General features: G+C 31.6%; 2 protein-coding genes across 2 annotated transcripts in view; one reads left to right on the top strand and one right to left on the bottom strand.

Annotated features, from left to right (window-relative positions):
• LOC140437155 (ATP-dependent DNA helicase Q5-like) overlaps positions 1–16,571 on the bottom strand; it is a 56,585-nt gene that overhangs the window by 24,615 nt on the left and 15,399 nt on the right. The window contains exons 8-9 of the mRNA XM_072526498.1: positions 13,442–13,571; positions 8,229–8,504 (exon numbers count right to left, since the gene is read on the bottom strand). Coding sequence (XP_072382599.1) covers positions 8,229–8,504; positions 13,442–13,571 — 406 coding nt within the window. The remainder of the gene's footprint in view (positions 1–8,228; positions 8,505–13,441; positions 13,572–16,571) is intronic.
• Positions 1,099–3,232, top strand: LOC140437156 (uncharacterized). The gene is made up of 4 exons (XM_072526499.1): positions 1,099–1,565; positions 2,396–2,582; positions 2,639–2,702; positions 2,908–3,232. The coding sequence occupies exons 1-4, from the start codon at positions 1,489–1,491 to the stop codon at positions 3,153–3,155; spliced, it is 576 nt and encodes a 191-aa protein (XP_072382600.1). The 5' UTR covers positions 1,099–1,488; the 3' UTR covers positions 3,156–3,232.

Below are 16,571 nucleotides of genomic sequence, written 5' to 3'. Positions count from 1 at the left end.
AAGGTCAATATTTTCCTAACGTTTCTGTTTGACTCTAGAATTAATTGTACATTTTTTTATTATTTTAAAGCAACTGTTGCAAAATATAATTAGTATATTAAATTAATACATTCGTACATAAAAACTACACAACAATTCTATTTAAGAAATTTTAATTTGCAAGTTGCAACACAATAAAAATTCCACATTTTAGAAAATGTATATATAAGTATTTAATATTGATATACTCATGTCGTGATGGCTATATAGATTTAAATATAAAAAATGATTCCTCATTGGAATGTTATAAATTTTCATTAATATCGCTGAGTTCTTGTTTAATAGATCTCATAAGACTGGAGTTTACTTGCACTCTCTTCTTTTTTATGGAAAAAATCTGATTTGTGAATCAATATGTCTTTTTAGTTTCTAGAATTTTAAAACGACCAGAAATAAATGTTTAATACACTCGGAGAGAATTTTGTAAGTCAGAAAAAAAAGAAAGACAATTTTTTTACCTTCGCTGTGGGACTCAGATTATTAGCTTTGAACCTATTATGTTCTTATCTTTCTTTTCTAAATTAATATGTTGTGAATCAAAACTATGACTAAAGAAATTCTCTGGTATGACCATAATGATGTTTTTGCCATTCTACAAGAATTGTGTTGTTTCCTATAATTACTTTAATTGTACTTGTACATGAATTGCTATCTTACGTGATCTTTGACCCTTTTGTAATCTAGATCTTTGTTGTATTTTTTGGGACATAACTTATAAAGAAAATCTATGAATATTTAATTATTCAGTTAAATATTTTAACATATTTGATTTACTTCTATTACAATTAAAATAAAGTATATCTACAGTGGTACTGTTACATTTACTTTTTAAAATGTCAGAGCAATTGTTTGCAAGTTCGATTTCTCATTTCCAGTTTTCAAAGTCTGTTTTTTTTTTCAAATGAAATCACATACCTTCACATTTCACAGTGATTTCACATTGCCTTGTGGTTGTGACTGACAGAAGACCAACACATTACCATTTGGCAACGTCGGCATCACTTGGGCGAATTAGCCTCTCGTGAGATTTTTGTTCCCTGTTTGACATTTGCGGCTATATTCAGCTTGTACTTTCGGTAAACTCAACCAATTAAATCAATTGATTGTTATCAAATATTTAATTACTATCAACTTTGATTGGCTTGATAAAAACATAAATTCTAAATTTACTAATTGTAATCATGCGTCTATTTGATTGAGCGTACTTCCGACAACGCAGTCTGACGTTATATTATGAGGTTATATTGACTGATTTATTTTATTATTTTGCGTTTTGTCACACATTTTGTTGCGTTTTAAAGAATCATAGAAGTTGGTCCGTTCAACTGGTTCTACGCAGTTTTTTTTGTGTTTTTTAGCAAAGTTCTAGCTATGAAGTACTCAAAATATTATTATATACATTTTTTGATACATATTTGGTTTATCAAAAAATAGAAACTAAGCAGTAGTATGGAGAGCAAATCCCAGAAGCGGTCCAAAAATTTTACCGGACAAGAGAAGGTCCAATTGATTCAGATACTTGAAAGGTAAGTTTTATTTTTTGTATGTTAAATATCTCCTACATTTGTCATATATGCAGTTAACATAGTTATTTGAATGGTAGATACCCAACTTTAAAAGCATAGGCGCAAAATTTCGGGCCAATGCTTTTTAAATGCATTCGTTTTTTTCGAATCCTGAGAAAACTAATAAGTATTTATAAAAATTATTGTATTTTGAGAACGATTTCCGAAGTGGAAATTGAAACGTCAATAAACGTATTTTAACCTTTAATTGTGGCTTATTCTCATTTAAATAGTAATTAATTTAAAATGCCACAAGAAAATAGCTTCAGAATATATTTATAAAAAATTTAAACGCAGATTGAAAGATTACATTATTAGTGAGGGCCGAAAGTCCATGAAAATTTCTATAATGTTTATTTTAATAAGTTAAAGGGGTGAAAAAGAAGAGAAAATTTAGTGTGATTTTTAATTTGAAATATCTCATTCAAAAAAAACTTTTTGTTTATTCTAAGGGACTTTAGGCTCTCGGTAGTAATATAATCTTTAATTCTGCATTTAAATTTTTCAAAAATATTTATTAGTTTTCTCAGGATTCGAAAAAAATGAATGCAGTTAAAAAGAATTGGTTCGAAATTTACGCGCTTAATTATCATTACACAATTACCAAATATTGTATACCTACCTACTAAAAGTCTTTGTATGATATTAATATTATAATTAATCTCAAACGGTGACGTTTGCGAACCTAATTCTGCAGATATGTATTTCTTTAATAAGCCTCTTCCACTTTATCAGCGAAAGCTCTATTTTCCTATACTTTCCCTCGTTTTATCCCATTTTATCTTTTACAGATATTCGCACATCATCGAAAACAAGAAGACTGACGCCGTTTCGATGAGAGACAAGATGAAGTGTTGGGAAATAATAAAAGACGAATTTAATGCAATAACTGTAGAAGGGCCTAGAGATGTTCAATCTCTAAAAATCTTCTACCAAAATTCAAAAAGAGTTGTAAAAAAGGAACGAGCGGAAAATAATGTAAGTTACAGGTTTCATTTAAAGCATTTTAGTAATCCTGAAGTATTCATTTTTAGAAGGATGTGTATATTACTCGTTTACAAAATAAATTCGACAACAGTTTTGGAGGGGAAACAGAAGGTAAAACGTCAATAGATCTAAATAATAGATATTTGGGCAAAAAAACGTCTAATGGAATTAAAAGATTGCTATATCGATTCTTTTTTGTTTTTCAAATTGTTTAAAGTAGATATTGTATACTTTGGAATTAGACACTTTATATGACTTTTAAGTAATATTTATATTTTTAAGAAATTAATTTGATTCTGAAGTAATTTTTTTTTAGGGAATGTTGATAACAGCGAACCCCAAAGTCCTTCTACCTCCATTCCAAAAAAAAACCCACGCAAAAGGAAACTTAATGTACTTCAATGCAATACATCCATTAAGAGGAAAATATATGAAAAAAAGTTATATTTAGTAAATGTGGAAATTCGACAAAAACAAATACTTTTTCAAAAAGAACTAAAATTAAAAAACTTACAAATTAGAAAAGCAGAACTGGAATTGGAGAATTTTATTAAGTTTTCTTAAGTTTCCTAATTAAATTAATAATTATCCTATCCTAAATATAAATTGTAATATTAGTACTAATAAACTTATTAAACTTTGTTTTGAACTCCTTCAGAAAAAACTGTATTTACAAGATGTGTTCTCATCGCAAAATTTCCTTCCAGATTACCAACAACTATGTTTTCGTCATCACCGTCAAATTCAAGGTCAGTTTCTGGCAAGCGATCGTTAAAACCAATGGCTAAATTATGTAAAATTGCACATGCAACAATAACCATCATATTGGTCTTCATTTTCAATCGCAATCCTATTGTTAATGCCGGAAATCGACGCTTCAAAACGGGCCAGCCAACTATTATGTGCCTGATCTTTAGCTCTACGTTACAAATGGCTTGAACGTTCAGAGAAAAAAAAACCTTTTCTACACCTAAAGGCTTCCGCAAGATGCCCATCTGGAGATCGAATTGGTATATGCGTGCAGTCAATAGCACCGATTACACAAGGAAATCGTCGCATTTCAAAAAATTTCTTCTGTACTGTTGGTATTGCCTCCATCGAGGGCATTTTTAAGCTTTTAACCATAGTATATGCTTTGACACCTTGTAGATAATCCTACACACAGTGGATTTATGTACTACGGCAGAGTCCCCAACTAACTGTTGAAATGCCCCTGTCGCATAGAATCTTAAACAAATGAGAAGTTGTTCTCTGGTACTTAATGCTCTGTTGCGATTGATGAGAGAATCTAAATGATTCCCAATACGATCTAAGATTCCCATCACGATGTCCTTCGAGAAGCGCAACCTTTCTTTAAAATATATGCAATCGTATCTTTCGAATGGATTGCTTCTATCTCGAAAGATTCTTCTATCAACAACAGAATCATCATCAGATGAGCTGGATATCGTAATAGACATTGACATTTTATAAATTTTGCATTTTAATCTAAAATAAACTATAATTAAACTCTTTTTAATAATAATTTCTTGTTTTTACTTACAAATTAATAATAATAATAATAATAATAATAAGCAATTTTTAATATCTTGACAACTGCAGCTATATTTTAATTGCTGCTTTACCTACAATTAAGTAATTGTCAATCAAAATCCGTTTTCATAGCAATCAAATCCTAGATTGACGTTTATACAACGAATCACAATGAATGATTCGTGTTTTGCATGTATTTGATGTCTCGATTTGATTCCCATCAAAAAATTGATTACAATCAACTGATTGACGTAGGAACAACGAATTTTATTATTTGATGGTTGTTAAGGGAACTTGATTATAATCAACTAAATAAAAAAGTAACTGCCAATGCAATAAGTGATAAAGCCAAATTGGATAATTGAGTTTGAGGAAAATCCACATACTTCTAGTCGAAAAACTGCCCCAATGCCTTGATGTTAGCCATTAATAAATTAATCGAAAATTAAAACAAAATAAAATGCGGTTCTCAAACTGTTTTCTTGTGGCATGTCTAAGTTAAATATTGTTAGTTGGGGATTAGTTGAGTTATTATTGTAGTCCCTACCTTATATGGGATTAAGTCACAATGATTGTAATGATAATTACATGATTAACAAAATAAAAAATTAAAAAATTTGAATTTGTATTTTGAGAACCATTTTACAAGTGGAAATGGAGACGTCGTTTCTTTTTATTATTGGCGTAAGTCTTCTCTGAAGAAGTTTTTCAAACAATTTTGATATCACCGGTAGTGGCGATAGTGTTCTACATCTACAGAATCATAATAATAATATCGTATGGCATTTTTGCCGGGGAGATCCTTTCGGACAGTTTTCGAAGCCAATTACATCTTAAACCCTGTTTCAAGTAGCTAGTATCGACGCAAACTAGCCTGGAGGGGCCGACGGATTCACGTGTCCTCCGAAGCATGGTGAACGACTCATATCATTTTTAGAAATGAAAACGTTGTTGCTTAAGGGAGTCGAACTCGTGAGCTCTGGCTTAGAACGCCATTATCTTGTCGCGGAGCTACGGACATCCACAGGTTCTACAGGATGATACTTTATTAGGAGGTTTTCCCGGTTTTAATATCATAGTGACTTCTGTCATCTACCAGAGTCTTGGGACATATATTGTCTTTAAAGCAGCATTTATTAAATTTATCATCTTAACTATGGTTTTACGTGGTAGGTAAATTTCCCCTGATATGGGATCATATCCTGCTTTATTGGGATTTATTTTCTGTGTGATTTCTGCTGTTATTTCTTTAGGCGATGTTATGACTATTCTCTCTTTTTGAAATGTATGCTGCAGTCAAAATCATCCTCATCAAATGATGATTTGCTACACAGGATATAAGTTTGTCAAAGTTGGTATGACATTATTTTAGAGAAGTGCTAAACAATTCTTGTCATTCAAATTGAATAAACAAGCAATTCTGAAGATTAGCATGCCCTTTAATTTACAATTAAGAAAATTAGGGTCATTCATCAAGATAAAAAATATTTGGACCAAACAATATACTTTCACAAAAATTCATTGGAATCGGTTCAGTGGTCTCGAATATTATCGTGGGCAAACAGCGTGACACGAGATTATCATGACAGGATATATATATATTTATATATATATATATATATATATATATATATATATATATATATATATATATATATATATATATATATATAGGGTGGTCCTTAAGTAATTGTACAAAAAGAAACAGTAGATTCTACACTTTTAAATATTGTGTATAGTACTAGTTCACTCACTAGTAGTGAACTGGTGAGTGAACTAGGAGTGACTAGTGAGTGTAGTAGTGTCTGGGGGCTGGGGAGACTGAGACCTCGAAAGCCCTGAAGAAGACATCAGAGAGGATGTCGAAAGCTCGGCAAAATGGATATCGACGCGGTTCAACCCGGAAGACTGGTGAGTTTAATAATAATTTTTATAATAATATTAATCTTAGCTCTAAGTTTAATATATATATATATATATATATATATATATACATATGTATATATATATATATATATAGGTAAAAAGAAATAAGAATAAGACTTACTCACAATCAATTTATTCTACTACCAACGACCGGTTTCGCATACTATAATTTACTATGCATCTTCAGGTCAATGGTACATGGTAAACTAAATGATGCCTATACAAGGATTATTACTAAATGTTTGAGAAAACATAGTTAAAAAATTGTTATGGTAAACTGGTGACAGGTGATCATCGGTTATACTGCAACTATTTAACGGCATCATGTAGTTTATCATGTACCGTTGACCTGAAAATGCTTAGTAAATTGTAGGGTTGAGTTTATCGAAAGTACAAGATGAATATATGCATTATAAGCATACGCATATAAGCATTTGTTGTATGCTCCAACTATAAAGAGAGAAAGCTTTTAAAAAGTACATAATTGCAAACATCTGTTGCAATCTGGCAACTGCTGATTTGACGATTGCCAAATCTATTCCCTCATCTATCAAAGGGTAATTACCTAAATAAATTTCTAATAATTAACTGCAATTAATCTCCAAAGAAACAAATATTTACTCATTTTTGTTTTATATAAATCAAAAATTGCAGAATTCATAACATAATATAAACAAAATGTAAGTTGAGTTTACCGAAAGTACAAGCTGAATATAGCCGCAAATGTCAAAAATATTTCAGTTTGGCAGTGTTGGCATGTTTTTATAATGCATATGTTGTATGCTTCAAATATAAAGACATAAAGCTTTTAAAAAGTACATTTTGATTATACTATTTTATGAGTTCTGCAATTTTTAATTAATATGAAGCAATAACGAGTAAATATTTGTCTCTTTCGTGATTAATTGCAAACATCTGTTGTAATCTGGCAACTGCTGATTTGACGATTGCCAAATCTATCCCCTAATCTATCAAAGGGTAATTGCTAAAAAAATTTCTAATAATTAACTGCAATTATTCTCCAAAGAAACAAATATTTACCCATTGTCGTTTTATATAAATCAAAAATTGCAGAATTCTTAACATAATATAAACAAAATTTACTTTTCTAAAGCTTTATCTTTTTATATTTGAAGCATACAACATATGCATTATAAAAACATGCCAACACTGCTATACCCAAATTTTTTGTTCCATGTTTGACATTTGCGGCTATAATCAGCTTGTACTTTCGGTAAACTCAACCCAAAATGTACTTTTCTAAAGCTTTATCTTTTTATATTTGAAGCATACAGCATCTACATTATAAAAACATGCCAACACTGCTAAATCGAAATTTTTTGTTCCATGTTTGACATTTGCTTCTATTATCAGCTTGTACTCTCGGTACACTCAACCAATTATAGTATGCGAAACCGGCCGTTGGTGGCAGAATAAATTTATTATGAATAAGTCTTATTTTTATTTCTACCTATTTGAAATGGACTCACACAAGCAACATATTCAAGATTTGAATTATACATGTATATAAAAGTTTACGGGAAAAAATTAACATAAAAAAATACTTACCATAAAATACGCAACATTTTTATCCGTGAGCTGTATTTTCGTTCTCATATTTCATCTGTTCTATATCTATGGTTTCATTTGAGTGATAGATACTAAATGCTAAATGAAGAAATTACTTTCATTTTATGAAATTCGTTAGTTTTTTTTAATAGCTGGTGTTTTATGGATTTATATGATTATCCGTTGATTATTGCAACATAAGTATATACTTAATATACAGCCGATTTACTGAGCTTGTTAATATTTTGTGGATATTTTGAGTCATTGTCGGAAAAAAATCCCAGCATTCATTATTAATAGTTAAAATAAACTTACTGTTATAGACTTCTTTAATTAAAAAAAGGAAAATAATCAATGTATATTCATTACTATTGATTAAAAACACATACATTTATAAACAATCTATCAACGACTATAAAATTTCAGATAAATGTTTAAACCTGTGTTTTATTGTTTTAATTAATGCAGCTTCTCATCAATCAATCGAAGTTAAAATTTGACCAACATAGCAAAAAATTAATTACAAAGTTTACTAGACAGTTGGGACTGTGTAGTAGAAAAAAGAGAACAGAATTACAAAAAATATATCGAAATTAAAAATAAACTTACCATTTTAGCTAAAGAATTTCTGTACATCATTATAGTAGTATTGGCTGTAAAAACTTCGTATTCTGTGTCTACCGCACAGTCTTCGACATCTTTCTTATCTAATTCTTGATATTCTTGACACTTTGTATAGTTGTCGTAAAGAACTTCCAACAACTTTGTAACATACTGTTCCCTGGCAACTAATGTAAGACCTTTGACCTTGTTTGACGTGGATGCAGCAGCTTTGACACGAGAATGTTTAGAGAATAACTTGTCCACTGTCTCTTGTGACATTTCCTGAAGTTTTATTAGTTTATTAATTGAAATTAGAGTAGAATGATATATCAATGAAACCGCCATGTGGTGTGTGACCGCGTTTTATTTATAATTCTAAAATAATTGGTTACTATTTAATTTGAAATCACATTTCTTTGTCTTTCTTAACATGTCACAGTTTGAATATGAAACACACAAACTCAACTCGTTGTACTGGGAGCAATAGTGGGGCAATCGTTGATGTGCGCTATACCACACTATATCTTAAAAAAATTAACATCACCTCATCAATGTAGAACAATATAGAACATAAAATAATTAAAACTGAATCTCTTAATGGGTTAACAATCGTTTTAGGCCTGTTTGGGCGATTCCATCATACCTTCATTTTCAACCAGATCCGACGCCACATTATTTATACCGTCTTGTAAATCATGGACTCGTCATTTAAAGGTTTTTCGTCATGTTTTTTTTACAGCATTTGAACTATAAGAACTGCATACAGGAAGGCGAGACGAACCTTCACATGCATAATGTTTTTTAATCTGATTAGAGTGTCCCTCCATGACTTATGAAGTTCTGGTATTTCTACTAAGTTTATCTTCCAACTTTTAAAATAATTACTCCCTTAATAAATGTGGATTTATATACATATAGATTTCATTACTAAACGTTTTGGGTTAATTTGTTCAATTTGCTTTCTTTGTGCATTTTTACCTTTTGGTTCAGAACGTTTTCATTTTTCTTAGCATTTTAGAAAATTTAGCTATTAAATTTTGTCCGAACATGAGTACCGCTTGTAACGATCCAAAAACTTTTATTTAAAAAAAAAATTCCATTTAATTCAGTACGCAATAACTTTTATTCGACCATGTATAATTTATTATGACTTGGAAAAAATGTGTTTTGGTCATTAAAATTGTTTTGACTGTCGATTCTTACGAAATGACGAAATTCTAGAACTTTTTCCTAATTGGTCTAATTCGATCGAAGGATAAACAAAGGGTAGTTTCGACAGGGAAAACGGCTTATGAAAAACACTGCGCCACTGTATCTCTAATCGCAGAGTGGGTCACTTGTGTTGTGTTCTCCCGATAAGATCCATCAGCTAAGTTATTATAATTTTTCTAAAGGCTATATTCTATCGGTTTTTAGTGGTAATGACACACTAACAGTTCCCCTTTTTCGCTTCTTTGCAGAAGAAAAAAATACGATATTTTTAAATATTTGACTGCTTGGTTTGTCTTCGTTGACACTTCTAGCGGACGTGGGATATATTCTAATTGATAGCATATGCTTTAAGAGCATTTTCGAACCCCTTTTGCACAACGAAGGATCACCTTTTTTGAACACATAACTATACGTAATATTGTCTCCTGAATGTGTCTATTTATTCAGTGACTAGCAGCCTTACGAAAAAGGATTTCAAAATTAAATAATACTCCTTAATTGGTTTTAACCTTCACAAATTGTTTACTTTGCTATTTCAAAAAATAATAATGTGTACTCTACTTTATTTATAAGTATGAATGTTTATTTTTAAACGCAAAACGGACATGTTCATTATTTAAAAGTTTTTTTATTATATTTTACATTTTTAAAATATGTAAAAGTGTTTTTTGGTTGCTAGCAGACAAAATCATTTGAAATTCAATTTATTCATGATATATTTTTAAATGTAGATCTGAGGTGTCTGTTTCAACTGTCAACGCATTAAGTATTGATTATTTAATACTCTTTGGCTGGCAATATAATCATTAATATGTTTTGGAACCTGTTATACATGACACACACTTCGTATAGCCCAGAGGACAGAAAACGTTATCATTAAATCGTTTTCGTTCATGGCCGCCAAAGCAGGTGGCACCTCTCTACGCTAACCACTGCAGTGGTCAAGTTAGTGGAGATATTCGTTGGACTTTCCGAGTTTGAATTTGTATGAGTCATAACACTCTATTGATACCGATTCGAGCACGGGAACTAATTTGTCCTCCTAGGCCATATATTTGGCCATTTAATTCAACAAAGCGATAGCAGCTTTTGCTAAAAGGTTTAATCTTTTACATATATATATATATATATATATATATATATATATATATATATATATATAAATTAAGACATTTTTATTGAGTTTTTCGACGTTTCGCCAGGATATCCATGCCTTTTTCAAGAAATAATATTGACTAAAAGACATTTTATTTAAAAGACATAATAAGGTTTAAAAGAAAAACTTTTACTTACTAAGCATGTAAAAGTTGGTTGCTAACAAGTATACTATTAAACACCACAATTAACACAATAATAAAAAGCATAGTACAGATCCACTAAGTCACTACATGTAAAATGTATTTTAAAATTTAATATGTTGTTTGTTGATGATGGTTGATCATTTAAAAAATTAGTTGTCTAGGCGTTCTAAGATTATCTATTTCTGTATTTTAGATTAAATTAAAATATACGCTCCAGTCGTCAGGGACGAAAATGCCACTGAATCTCTAAAAATCATGCGATCAAGCTAAATTTTGCTAACAATGTCAATTTTGGGGCCCCAAAAAAGATACAAAAAAGTTTACCACTTTTACCACCGGCTTCCCCATAAAACTCCCCTCCGTAGGCGAGGAAAAACGGAAAAAACCGTTTTACCAAAAAAAAATGTTTCAAATAAAGATGTAGCTTAGATAATGTTGAACAAAAATGTTTAGTAGCACTTTTTCTGTAAAATGAACCGTTCTTTTAGAAACAACGCTTGAAGCGACCGGTGATTTTCAATGTTAGGTACGCGCGAAATCAATTTTAAATAAAATTTATATTAACTCGACTATAAAAATTCGATATCTTTTAATCAAAGTGTCCTATCAACAAAAATTAAAATGCATTTTAAAGGTGAAGAGAGCAACTTTCGTATGCAATTTTTGGATTTTGCCGCAATTAAGTCAGTTTCTATTAAGGTGTTAAATAAATAAATGTTTAGCGATTTTTACCACTTTTTACGATTTTCATGAGGCCAATAATATTTATCAATTTAGCCTGAAATTTCGGTTTTGAGTTTTAGCAACAAATGTAAGGCATTTGAAATATGCCTAAAAACGCTAAATTTAAACTTTCCCATAATAAACGATTTAAAACGTTTAAAACTGCTTCTTTTTGATTACACATGTACGTTTTTTGAAACGACAAAACTTCAGCTACAAATTCCACCTAATACCCTTTTTGTAGAAGTATTTCCCGTGACGTGAAATGGTTTGTAATGTAAATGTTTAAATTCAGCGAACTCAAAATCAAAATTTTATGTTATAGGTTTGAAGATTAGGCCTTAATAATGAAAATTCCATAGTAATCGGTCCATGAAATTGATAACTATTGTTGATCTCATAAGAATAGTAAAAAATGGTAAACAACGCTAAACGCATATTTTTTTAACACCTTTATAGAAATTTACATTTGCGGCAATATACAAGAATTTTATAAATCTAAAAGAAAGCTCACTTTATACCTTTAAAACGCATTTTGAATTTTTTCAATAGGACAATCTTATCAAAAGATATCGAATTTTCACCGTCGAGTTAAAATAAATTTTATTTAAAATTGATTTCGCGCGCGTACCTCACATTGAAAATCACCGGCCGCTTCAAGCGTTGTTTCTGAGAGAACGTGAAACGTGTTAGCGCTAATAAACATTTTTGTTTAAAATTTTCCTAGCTACATTTTTTATTTGAAACATTTTTTTCTACCGCCTACAGATTCTTGGTAAATCGATTTTTCCGTTTTTCCCCAACTACAGGGAGGGGTTTTAGGGGGAAGCCGTGGGGTAAAAGTGGTAAACTTTTTTGCATATTTTTTGAGGTCTTAAAACTGACATTCTCAGCAAAATTCAGCTTGTTCCTATTAAATTAATTGTTCCTTTTTTAAATTTTAGATAACTTTTTTATCATTTATTGCATTATTTTTTTATTTCTATATACTCTACGAGCTTCCTCTTATTCCTTTTATGTATAATTTTTAGGATCTTAGTTTTGACAAAATCAATATGTTTTATGTTTCTTTTCGTTTTCATGTTTTGTGAGGGCGATTGAGTATTTTTGTCATATTTGTGAGAATGTATTCTTAAGTTAAGTAGTTGACTAGTTTGTCCAATATATCCCCTCCTCCTAAGTGCCTTCTCTGTTGAGGTTGGCGATCAATATGGCAAATTTCTCTCTGTTCTGGACTGGTTCTGTCCAATATATAGCCCATCGCAATTCGAGCAGGGAAATAAAGCTTGGTCAAAATAAGATTAAGGAAAATTGAATTACACTAAATTGTTGATCTGAAACCATCAGATTTGGAGACCGAATTTAACCAATGATGAGGCTGGCTGCCATTAAGCTGAGTAAGTTTATTAAAAAAATCATTATGGAGCCACTAAGTTCCTTACGAATCATAGAAACTTCCTCCTTGAAGAGATATTTACAAAAAAAAATTTCATTGCACGGCCTTGAAGGTTCACCTTCAGTTCAGAAGCAGTCTCTCGCAACTGTAGTAGTCAACCAGAATGGCATTATATGATATCATGCGAAATATAAACGAATATTTTTAATCGAGGCCCTACAACAAATTGCTGAAAAGAAGAAGTTTTACAGAGCTATTGCTGAATCATCGAAAACAATATTAATTATAAATTTTAGTGCATGACATTTATTTCATTATCATTGTCTATATACAGCTTCTGTACAGATTATATACAAAAATGTTTTAATAATAGTGTAAACAATAAGTTAAGTTATGTATATGTCATTTTGTGCAAGTGGATAAACTGAGTGTAAAAATTGATTGGAAATTAGAAGGATGCTTACTCCTATTAACTTTTTTTCGATAACTTTATATAATCACTAAGTAATGTAAATAGATTTCATAATTTTCATCATGAAAATAACTTTTATTCGATTTTTCTATCAAAACCAAAACAACAAGCTTACCTGAGGGTTTTTCCGTAAAGCAAACTGTTTTTGGATAAAATCATTAGTAGCTTTTTTTGCTGCTTGTTCCCTTTCAAAGGACATATCTTCTTCATCACTATCATGTGCATCATTGTAATCACGTTGTTCCCTAAAAATAAATATAAAAAAACCTATTCCCTAAAAACAAATATAGTCACCTAAATATTTTTAATAAAAGGATGTCTAGTTTAGTCTCTATGACCATGCGTCATGAAATTTGAATCATAAGGTTTGAGAAAAGGATCATAAGCTCTGAAATTTGTGCCTGGTTGTGATATCTACAATAATTATTATGAAGATATTTTATTAAGCAAGAAATAAATGCAGATAAGAGTATCAAACAAGATAATGAACTTTCTTGTCTGACTACAAACTAAAAACGAACTATTTTAGTGGAAATTATAAAATCTTTTATTAAAAAATAGTTTTAAAGTTTAAATAAAAAAATTTGGTATTGAAACAACCTGGTTTCAATACCAACTAGAATTTTTCGATTATCCCTTCTGCCCAGTCCCATCTTCTTATAATAAGACAGTAAACTTTAAAAAAACTCGATCTTCTGCAAACACCTTTAATATTGTAACGTGAATCATCTGGTCCAGGAGCTTCTCACAAAAAAGAATACAACCTCCCACTACAACGGGCATTCACTGACTATGAAAAAGCATTGAATAGTATATATTCAAGTTAAAGTATAGGTTCTAACATATATCAACATGTTCCAGAAACTACTTAGAATAAAGAAAACTCAAAGAGTCATGAAAAGACAAATTTTGAAGAAACCATCTCTAGATAAAAAGAAAAATAAATGGATACACACCAAAACCAAAACAACAGATGCCATGGCCAAGTAATATGATTAAACAATCACATTGGACGTTAGAGACCTTATACTGAAAAAGAAACAAGAGCTGCACTACAAATGAGATGGAGCCAAGGCAGTAGCCCCCCTAGAAATAGAACCATAAACAGAACTATTGAAAATGACTTAACTTAGCCAATCAAAATTATCGTGCAATCGTACACAAATATTTTGGAGGCACCTAGCGGCTGGTAAAGAAACCTATCAGCCAGTTAGTGAGATTCAAGACAGGGGAAGATCTCTAGCGTACTTTAGAAAAGTACAGCCAATAGAAGAAAAGAAAATCTTCTAGAAGAGCCTCAGCTCCTCGGTCTAGTAAGTTCCACGTTAGGTGTTACTATATAAAATAAGCCACTAGTTGATCAGTTACGAACGAAGATCTGAAAGCGTTCCTGAATATAGAAGAGCCGTCCGTTTAGGAGACCTAAATGCAAGATCCCTAAACTGGAACGATAGAGCTACGAACAGAAACAGAAGACTACTAAACAATAGATTCGAGCCAACACATGAAAAAGGAGAAAAACAAAGTAGTCAAACTACAAAAGACTTGTGAGCACTGCAATCAACAACATTTCAACGATTAATAATCCACAGGAAATAGAAGAAAAAGTCCTAGAGCTAGAAAATATCATTAAAGAAGCATTAAGAAATAACATTATAGAAGAAGAGCTACAAATCCACATAGGAAGATTCAAATTCAGGGAAAATAATAGAGCCAGAAGTACAAGAAACCAGGAAGACAAGAGTCAAATCGACTAAACAAAGAGGTTAAAAAAGCACTAACAGAACATAGAAGTAAAAAGTGGGACAACCATCTACAAGAAATTGAGGAACAGTCACAACATGCAAAATATCTGGAGACTCCAAAGAATACTAAGAAATGAATAAAAACTCATTCCCCATTTCACGAAAAATGGAATTGTCTACTCCATTGAAGAAAAAGTCGAAGTGATGAGGAGGCCTCTCGAGAGACAGTGTACACTTCACTATCACCAAGACGAAAACATATACTTCATTGAAGAGGTCGAAGAAAACCAAGCAATGTCCGAAGAACAGGACAAGATAATCAGACAAGATAAGTTACCTTATTAAGAATAGTTCACCAAGAAAAGCACCTGGTCCAGACGAAATTACAAACAGGGCTATGAAGTATCTACCAGCGAAAGCCATAGTATATCTAACAAACATAACAAATACAATACTAAGGTACAGGCTAATCCCAAACCGATGAAAGAAAGCCCATGTCATCATGATCCCGAAGCCAGGAAAGAACCACATATTTTCACAGAACTACAAGCCGATTAGCTTACTTCCATCACTCAGCAAGATTGTAGAATGAGTCATACCAAGCAGACTCCAATCAGAAACAGACAGGGTAGGATTAATCCCAGAAGTTCAATTTGGTTTCCGAGCAGAACAATCCAGTGAACTACAAGTACTCAGGCTAACAGAGTACATAACAGCTGATTTCAACGACAGACAGTACACAGAAGCAGCCTTCCTGGATGTAAGCAAAGCCTTCGACAAAGTAGTAGCAGACAGAGTAGTAGCAGACAAAGCACTGACGTACAAAATAAAAGATTTCGGATACAGTGGGGCCATGACGAGACTAATCTCCTCGTACTTGAGCAATACTTAGGCAAGCGGAGGTTCAGGGTTCATACAGGACAAGTCCCGACAACATTTTGGATTGTTTTTGATTTACCCAAAAAATTTAAAATGTCAAAAGTTCGCGGTCGTCGACAATTTCATCATTTAAACAACTTCGAAAAAGGATGCATTGTAGAGGCGGTTTTGGTTTACGGAAAATTGAATGGAGTTTAAGTTAATCTATCAATGGTGTTACTTGTTTGGAGGAGGTGGTCCAATGATGAGACCTATCGGCATCGTGGAGGGTCTGGACGTCCTAGAATATTGCAAGGCCGTGATTTGCACCATCTTATACTTCTTGCTCTCAGAAGTAGACGGGACAGTGTATAAAAGTAAGAGAAGATTTAGTTGCAGCTGCAGGAAGGGTAGTCGCAAGAATAACAGTTAATCAAAGGTTACTTGAAATGAGACTGACAGCTTACCGTCCGCTTTAGGTGTTTTATGCGTTTGTGGTGTCCACCTTTGATATCACAGCATAAGGCCCGACGCTTAGGATGATACAGAGCTCGGCAAAACTGGAATAGCGAATGGAATTTTGTTTGCTTTAGTGATAAATCTAGATTTTGTTTGGGCGGTTCTGATGGGCGTATAAGGGTA

This window comes from Diabrotica undecimpunctata, chromosome 3 (assembly GCF_040954645.1).
Source record: "Diabrotica undecimpunctata isolate CICGRU chromosome 3, icDiaUnde3, whole genome shotgun sequence".
NCBI classification, from domain to species: Eukaryota; Metazoa; Arthropoda; class Insecta; order Coleoptera; family Chrysomelidae; genus Diabrotica; species Diabrotica undecimpunctata.
The sequence above is the reverse complement of the archived record's forward strand: the minus strand, read 5'-3'. Positions and strand labels throughout refer to the sequence as shown.